This window comes from Drepanopeziza brunnea, assembly GCF_022702325.1.
Source record: "Drepanopeziza brunnea f. sp. 'multigermtubi' strain 214-2 chromosome Unknown ctg1, whole genome shotgun sequence".
In the NCBI taxonomy this organism is placed as follows: Eukaryota; Fungi; Ascomycota; class Leotiomycetes; order Helotiales; family Drepanopezizaceae; genus Drepanopeziza; species Drepanopeziza brunnea.
Genome location: NW_027094064.1, coordinates 836,651 through 845,000, shown reverse-complemented (window position 1 = coordinate 845,000; position 8,350 = coordinate 836,651). Strand labels below are relative to the sequence as shown.

The 8,350-nt window shown below is 53.4% G+C and overlaps 4 protein-coding genes across 4 annotated transcripts; 3 read left to right on the top strand and 1 right to left on the bottom strand.

Moving 5' to 3' along the window:
• Positions 1 to 287: 287 nt before the first annotated feature.
• Positions 288 to 1,461, top strand: L3040_000179 (uncharacterized protein; the record flags this gene model as incomplete). The annotated part of the gene is made up of 3 exons (XM_007295204.1): positions 288 to 363; positions 484 to 1,199; positions 1,378 to 1,461. 3 exons carry the CDS (start codon positions 288 to 290, stop codon positions 1,459 to 1,461), a joined length of 876 nt encoding a protein of 291 aa, XP_007295266.1.
• A 358-nt stretch (positions 1,462 to 1,819) lies between these two features.
• L3040_000178 (uncharacterized protein) lies at positions 1,820 to 3,557 on the bottom strand (the record flags this gene model as incomplete). The annotated part of the gene is made up of 2 exons (XM_007295203.1): positions 1,820 to 2,817; positions 2,867 to 3,557. The coding sequence occupies 2 exons, from the start codon at positions 3,555 to 3,557 to the stop codon at positions 1,820 to 1,822; spliced, it is 1,689 nt and encodes a 562-aa protein (XP_007295265.1).
• Positions 3,558 to 4,340: 783 nt separating this feature from the next.
• On the top strand, positions 4,341 to 5,673 carry L3040_000177 (uncharacterized protein; the record flags this gene model as incomplete). Its single annotated transcript, XM_007295202.1, has 4 exons — positions 4,341 to 4,445; positions 4,527 to 4,584; positions 4,641 to 5,125; positions 5,179 to 5,673. 4 exons carry the CDS (start codon positions 4,341 to 4,343, stop codon positions 5,671 to 5,673), a joined length of 1,143 nt encoding a protein of 380 aa, XP_007295264.1.
• An 848-nt stretch (positions 5,674 to 6,521) lies between these two features.
• L3040_000176 (uncharacterized protein) lies at positions 6,522 to 8,350 on the top strand (the record flags this gene model as incomplete). Its single annotated transcript, XM_066155048.1, has 4 exons — positions 6,522 to 6,606; positions 6,824 to 7,089; positions 7,146 to 7,784; positions 7,835 to 8,350. 4 exons carry the CDS (start codon positions 6,522 to 6,524, stop codon positions 8,348 to 8,350), a joined length of 1,506 nt encoding a protein of 501 aa, XP_066013110.1.

The window sequence follows — 8,350 nt, the reverse complement described above, 5'->3', positions numbered from 1 at the left end:
AGATTAATAGATAGATAATGAAATGGAATGGAATGTTACACTGCATGATGGATCTGGATCTGGATTGGAGGTACGGAGTCTACTGACCTGACCTCGGGGAAAAGGCCTGTTTGTGGGTATGTGTACAGAGAGGGGTAGAAGACGGAACGGAGAGGTATGTAGGCAACGAACGGTCTGCTTTTCTCTGGATTAGATGGACAGAGACGACAGACGATAACAAGAACAACAAGAACAACAGTCAATAACGATAACGACAGTGGACAATAGGAATAAGAACAGTTACCCTCATGGCAGACTCCTCCGAATCCCTTACCTATGCCAAGTTACCTCGCAACACGGTCAACCGCTATGGGAAACCGCGTGGTTAGTTTTTCAAGTCCTCTTCTATCGAGCGTTCGTCGTGCGGGCATAGCATACCTGATTATAAACAAGCCAGCCAGCCAGCCAGCAAGCAAGCAAGACTGACTGACTGACACATCCCAGGTAGGTACGACGCCGAGATGATCAACACCATCGTCAACACCAGCCAAGTCCTGCACGTCTCCTTCCCCGTGCCAGACGACCCCTTCCCAGCCATGCTGCCTATGCTCGGCTTCGTAGGCTCCTACGCCGATGCGTCGCTCACGCTCTCTGATCCCCTGGATCTCTACCTCCACGGCTACATCTCCTCGCGGCTGATGCGTCTGGGCAAGAGCGCTTCCGTCTCCCAAAAAGAAAAAGGCAAAGGGCAAGAGGAAGAAAAAAAGGAAGAGGGAGAAGGAGCGGGAGAGGGAGAAGGAGAAGAGCACGAGCCCAGCCTCCCCCTAACCATCGCCGCCACCCACCTCGACGGCCTCGTCCTAGCCCTGACGCCCAACCACCACAGCTACAACTACCGCAGCGCCGTCATCCACGGACACGCCGTCGCCGTCGCCGACCCGGCCGAGAAGCTCTGGGCCATGGAGCACATCACCAACGGCGTCGTCCCGGAGCGGTGGGCGCACGCCCGCGTCCCGCCCACGCGGACCGAGATGACGAGCACGCAGATCCTGCGCGTGCGCATCGTCGACGCGAGCGCGAAGGTGCGGGCTGGCCCGCCGGGCGACGATCGCAGGGATATGCGGGATGGGGAGCTGAGAGCGAGGACGTGGATCGGGGTCGTGCCGACGTGGATGTGCTATGGGGAGCCGGTGGCGAGTCCGGAGAATAGGTGTGGAGAGGTATGTTTGCCCTGCTCTTTCTCCTTTTCTCCTTCTCCTTCTTCTTCTTGTTCTCCTTATCTCTTCTTCTCCTTATTTCTTTTTTCCTTCTTCCTTCCGGGTGCAGGGAGAAAAGAGAGAGAGGAACCTTGAGAGAGGGATGGCTGGTGTCGGGTGTGATTCTGACGAGAAGGAGCAGGTTCCGGAGCATATCTCGAGCTTTGTGAGGAGGGAGAATGAGGCTGGTGAGAGGAACGCGCTGGCTGCTGCTAAGGGGGATTAAGCGATTAAGCGAGGATTGGAGGTATTGGTTGATGAAACATGAGAAGAAGAAGAAGAAGAAGAAGAAGAAGAAGGAGCAGGAGCTAGACCCCATCATTTGCGCGAGATGGAGAGACGAGAGAGAAAATGAATCAAGTTTGAGGACCGACCAACCAACCCCCTTCAGCAAGGGCTCGGTTATCAATGATCTTCACACCCCCGTGGGAGACCGGTTTTCGGGACGACTGACTGACAGACAAACAGTATGGGGAGTTTTAGTGAGCGATGACCCTATGTAAAATTCCCGTTCCACAGCAATGCTTTTCAGAGGCCTCGTTGGTATCATGAATCGTAAAAACATGGTCAGTACGACACACAGCTCACCTCATCTTCCACGTCTGCTTGCCGTCCTTCTTCTCGTCCCCAAACCTCCAGGTCATGCCCACATTCAACGCACGCGAGTTATCCTCTGGTACAGCGTACTCGAGCTCGCCCGAAATCTCCTCTCCAGCCGTGTGGCCGACAGGCTTCTCCTTCGTGTTGTCGATCAGCATGACACCTTGCTTCCAGTGGGTCTCCTTTCCCCCAGGTCCCGTGGTGAACGCAATCCCCTTCTTGCCAGCCTTGGTCCACTCCTCGGCCCTGGCGTCTTCCGGGACCGGATCCTCGCGCGAAGGCATGAAGAAGGAGTCGAACCAGATGATGAAGCCATCGAGAGCGTCGATGTCTTCGCTAAGCTTGGAGTGCCACTGGCGCTTGAAGACCAGGTCCTGGACGGTGGTGGTGTGCAGACTGAGTTGCAAGAATGGGAAGGGATCGGCGCAGATGGTCCGAGCTGGCATGTGGAGGACTTGGGCATCGTCGTGGATACCGGCTTGCATCGCCTTCATATCGAAGCCGTAGACATCGCGCCAGAACGCAATGTGATCGCTGATGTACTCGGGATCAGCGACGGGCGCAACCCACATGTTCATATGGCTTGGAATCATGAGTCCATCCGGAGCCAGGTAGCGGTCGCGGGCGTAGATGACACTGTCGAGCATAGCCTCGTACAGCAAGCAGTAGCCCATCCATTCGCTAACGATGATGTCGACCTTGGCAACAGGAAGAGTGACTTCCTCGATCTTTCCTCGGAGGCAGGTGATCTTGTCGGCAAAACCGTTGTTGAAGATGTTCTCCCGGGCTTTGTCAATGATGGCTGAGTTGTCGACGGCAATGACTCGGGCGGCGCCGGCTTTAGCACAGAACATGCTCAGAATCCCGGTGCCGCAGCCTACATCGAGGACTGTCTTGCCAGCAAACAGGGATTTGTGGTTGTAGATGAAGTCTCGGTAGGCGTCAGTCCGGACCGTATCCTTCAACATGGTTTCATGGATATCTATCTTTGTCAGCGGGATGTTTCTTGGGGTTGAAACCGCGATACTGACCATTGTAAGAATAGGAGCTGAAGTAGTGGCTGTCATCATCTCTCTTCTCTTTGGCAGCTGAAGACCCCGAGGGACCACTCGCATTCCATCGTTCGTCCAATGTTTGCGAAACCGTCGAGCGGTAGTTGTCAAACTGCAGCTGCATTCGACGCAGATCCTCCTCTAATTCGACGACACGAGCAGCTAGAGGTCCAGAGTCACTGGGTATAGCTTTACCCTTGCCTGACTGTGCGCTCTGCTCGTGCTCCGTGACCTCGGGGAGGTCGTCCAGACTGAACAACAGAGCATCGTCTTCCAGCACCGGTTTCAGGAACTTTTCATCCTCGAAGTCGGCCTTGGAGATATCTGGAGAGACTCTCTGGCCACAGCGGACCTGGGACCGGATGTAGTTGACGAGTTTGATATTGCCGTAGAAGTCCAGGCCGAGTCTCTGTCTGACCTCAAGGAAATCAAAGCTGTGCTTGTCTTTGCAGTGTTTCAGCATGGCATGGATATCGGTGAAAACGTCCTCGTCCAACAATGAGACGAAATTGAGCTCCTCGTGATCCGGCTCGGCATCCTCCCATCCCTCGTCGTTCTTGGGGTCGAGGATGTCAGAGGTTTCCGAATTTCCGCTTCCTGAGGATGCTGCGTATTCCTCTTTTCCCGTTCCATTCTGCTCGGCTTCTAGAGCTGGAGTTGCGCCCGGCATGGTGGAGAGGTGGAGAGATGGAGAGATGGATGGATGGATGGATGGATGGGAGTCGCAAGGTAGGAAAGAGCTGGGCGTGGAAGATTTCTGCTTTGGGGTTGTTTGTGTGGTTGGGGGTGGGGGTGGGCGGAGTGGAGCGGATGGAGAGAATCAATACGGCCACCCCTGGGAACGACAAGTAAATACTCAAGTCCGTACACTCCGTAGATGCTGTACCGGTACCGGTATCTCCACATCTCGTACGGATATATGCCACATCGCATCGCTTTGTTCTCTCAGGATGGATTTGATGGTGACTTATCTGCAACAGCATAATAGCTGGATTTTGGAAATATTCCCTCCCTACGATTCAAGCATGAATGAATGCATGTCCTGACTAGCTACGATGCTCCCAAGAATGCATCGGTTGTTGGATAGATCAGATGTGATCTGCTTGCCGAGCAAGGGCAGTTGCGTCCTGCTTCACAATCGAGGTCCGGGAACAACTGACAAACAACATAAGTACGTAACAAAAAGGCCATGGCCATGTAATGTCCAACCCAACACACCGACAGCCAACCTTTGTCAGCCTGTTAGAATTTCACATTGTTTACCTACTCACCTACTCTCCTACTCTCCTACTCACCTACTCACCTACTCACCTACCGACCCTCTCCCCACATGTTCGGACCTAGTTCTGGCGCCCGGAAGCTCGCTGAATGAACATCAGCCAGAGTTGACGCGCATCGCATCGCATTGTAAACAACCGGTCTCCTGACAGACAACAAACACGCCACGACCAGCATGTCGTTCCTCTTTGGACGTCGTCCCCGGACCAACACAGTCGATTTGTCTAAGCTGGCAAAGGATCAAATATCAAAGCTCGATGGACCAGCCGGAGCTGCAAAGGTACACAGCCCTTCCTCTCCTTCCCCTCCCCCTCCCCCTTCGTGCTTGGAGATCGGGATCCGGATGCTGATCCAGGCGCAGGCAGAGGAGTTGGCAAAGACGCTGGGGCAGATGAAGTTTGTTCTGCAAGGCAATCAAGGTATGGATTATTATATACTGCTAGTCTTCCGGCTTAGGAGCTAACAGCATCTTCAGAGACCGAACCGATTCCGGAGCAAAGCTATGCCCTTGTGACGGGTATGATCCAAGAAGACCTCCTATACCTGCTCGCAGTCAACCTCTGCCGATTGCCCTTCGAGTCGCGAAAAGATACGCAGGTCATATTCTCCCACGTCCTGCGATTCCGTCCTCCGACTGCCTCCTCGAAGAGCGAGCCTCTGGCACTGAGCTACGTGATCAACAACCGGCCCGAGGTTCTGGTCGAGCTATGCAATGGGTATGACCACAAAGAGAGCGCGACTCCGGCAGGGACCGTCTTGAGAGAGGTCCTAAAGAGCGATGCGGCTGCGGCGATTATACTGTACGATGACCAATCTGAAGGAAACGCCGGTCCGAATAAGGGATTGAGTGGCATAAATCCAGAATTGAGGCAGAGTGGGAATGGCGTTTTCTGGAAGTTCTTCAAGTGGATTGACCAAGGCTCCTTTGAGGTCGGCGCGGACGCTTTTACAACTTTCAGAGTAAGCCTTTCCTTACCACTGTATCGGAGAAATGTGGCTGACATTCCTGTTAGGAAATCCTGACCAAACACAAGCAACTCGTGGCCCAGTACTTGTCCACGAATTTCGACCTGTTCTTTGATAAGTACAATAATGTTCTTGTCAAGTCAGAAAGCTATGTAACCAAGCGCCAATCGATAAAGCTACTAGGCGAGATCCTTTTGGATCGTGCCAATTACGCTGTCATGACCGCTTACGTTGACCGAGGAGAGCACTTGAAGATTTGCATGAACCTCCTGAGAGACGAGAGAAAGATGGTGCAATACGAAGGATTCCACGTATTCAAGGTCTTCGTCGCCAACCCTCACAAGTCGATTGCAGTGCAGAAGATCTTACTCATCAACCGAGAGAAGCTTCTTACCTTTTTGAAGGAGTTCCTGCAAGATCGAACCGAGGATGAGCAGTTCATTGACGAGAGAGAGTTTTTGATCAAGCAGATCAAGAACATGCCACCAACACCTATCGAACCGTCGCAGAAGCCGGCGTTATTAGGCTCTCAAGGACGCTGAGGAGAATCCACTAGAGAGTGGAGCAACCCAGCTGTGACTCCGGTTTAGGAGAATACCAAGGACTTGTCGTGGGTCACATGCATCAAGGTCGGGTTAGACGCTTGAAAATGAATCTTAGCTGCTTTGGACTGAAGGACAAGGCTGGATATTTGCACTGGAGTCTGGGCATTGGTTGGGGTTCCTCGGGCGTTAGGTGCATACCATTTCATCAATGGGGGATGACCATGATCAGTAGTTGCTGCGGGAGCGGGAGGCTTGTTGTTGTTGTTGTTGTTGCGTAGCATGGCGCCTAGAAGGCCGAATGTAGAGCTGAGTGGGCAACGAGTATGCTGATAGCCTGGTTCCTTGCTATGAGACCAGAGACTCCCGATTTGAGGAGAGCGTCAGAATCTACCCTAGCCTATCGGGAAGCAAGTTTACGGCATCGAGAGAAAGATGAGCTTTGAGCCTCCATGACTTCCTTATCATTCATTGTGGTTTCATTTGCTATTCCTGATGAATGGGTTAATGCAAAGGAGCGAAGTAGCAAAGAAGCGATTTACTCCGTTGTCCTATCTTACAAAGAAACCCATGCATACAATAGGTACATACATGCCACACGTACCGCTCCGCGTATGTTGATCTCTAGATTCCTATCACATCTGCAAGGCTGACATTCTTATGCGCTAAACCATATCCAGGGGTCACAACATCAACGCGCTTCAGTGCCCGAAGCTTTGACGCGACCCCGACCTGAGAAAACTCTCCGGAGGGATTGCGAGGATCGAAAATAAATCTGTGGAACACGACCGACAGCATTCATTTCGACACAGACCTCTCACTGCATTCCACGTCAAAAAGGCTCCAAGATGCAGCAGCCACAGTACCGCCCCTTCCCCAGCCAGGCGCCGCAGCGATCTCCTGCACCCGCTGGCCAGTCGAGGAGAGGAATCGGTATGTGCCTCCGCCTTCCCTATTGTACTGACTTGTTGTAATGTGTGTAAATCCCGATTGGGATTGCGATCAAGGCGCCCCGGCCCGAGGAAAAGTGAATCTCGGTCTCAGCTTAACTCTAACTTTCTTCGTTGCCTGTCCCTTCCTTCCCTTTCTCTTGGTTGCGCGTCGAACCCTCGCAACGGACTCGACTCGACCTTGCTAATAACACTCTCAGCTCCCATGGTAGCAGGCCCACACCAGCACCAGTTGACGCCGCAGCAGATGGAGGTCCAGAAGCAGATGCAGCAGCAGGCGCTCGATCGCGCAAAGCTGAGAGCGAAGAAGCCGATCGATAGGAACCTCCCCGAGGGCGTCGAGGACTGCGTTATTGGGGATGGGGTGCAGCGGTACCGAGAGTTACGGGATCTGGAGAGGAGGCTGGATGCGACAATGACGAGGAAGAGGTTGGACATCCGGGATGAGGTGGATCGGAACGTCAAGGTATGGGCAGGATCTGCGGTGTTGTATCTGAGAGGGTACGAGCTGACGAGGCGCAGCGGTACAAGACGATGCGTTTGTTCATCAGTAATACGGTGGAGGACCAGCCGTGGCAGACAGATACGCTTGATGTGGATGCGTTCGATTTCAGCACGAACATACAGTCGTCCTACCGGGTCAAGATCGAGGGAAGATTACTGGACGAGCCGGATGATGGTCTGGAAAGCGACGACAGCGACGATGAGGACGAGGCTACGGACGGCGATGCTATGAATGAGGATGGGAAGGAAGAGACGAGAGCAGCCAAACCAGCACCAAAGCAACCGAAGTTCTCGCACTTTTTCAAGGCCATGACCGTCGATTTTGGCTCGAGTAAGTCCAAAGACGGCACGGAACAGAGCGTTGAGTGGAAAAAGCCTGTGACTGCGCCGAATTCTGCCAATCTCCCCAATGCAGCCGACTTCGATCAACTGGAGTTCAAGCGCGGAGGGGACGAGAATACCAATGTTGTCATCAACCTGACGAGAGACGAGCACCCGGAGAGATTCCAATTGAGTCCTCTGCTGGCCGAGGTCCTGGACGTCAAAGTTGCTACGCGTGATGAGGCTTTGATGGGTCTTTGGGAGTACATCACTGCGAAGGGATTGCAAGAAGAGGACGAGAAGAGATCTTTCGAGTGCGACGATCTTCTCAAACAGGTACTTTGCCCTCCTATCCAAGAAGGAGAATGTCCCGCTAACAGTTATAGCTTACCAACCGGGATAAAGGCTACATCCCCTACCTGCCCGACCTCCTCATCCAGCACATGCATCCTCTCGAGCCCATTAAGCTTCCCTATACCATCCGCGTCGACAAGGAATTCCACGAGAACCCCACCCCGACCATCTACGACGTCCAAGTGCTGGTCGAAGATCCTCTCAAGTCCGCCTACGAGAACTACCTCAAGAACCCCGAGTACGCGAGCAGCCTCCGTGAAATCGTAGCCCATGATGCCCATCTCGCAATCCTGGTGCAGAGTATTATGAACTCGAAGAGCAAACACCAGTTCCTCGATGCGCTGTCCAAGAACCCGACGGAATTTATTGCGAAGTGGCTTAGTAGCCAGAAGAGGGACCTGGAGGTGCTGGCTGGCGAGGCTCCGCGAGGTGGAGGCGAGGACGCGAGTGGCGACGAGTGGAGAAAAGGGGGCTCAGAGGGCATCTGGGGGAGTGAGATTGTGAAGCAGAGCGTCAGTTCGATGATTGGGACACGAACAAAGGGCTAG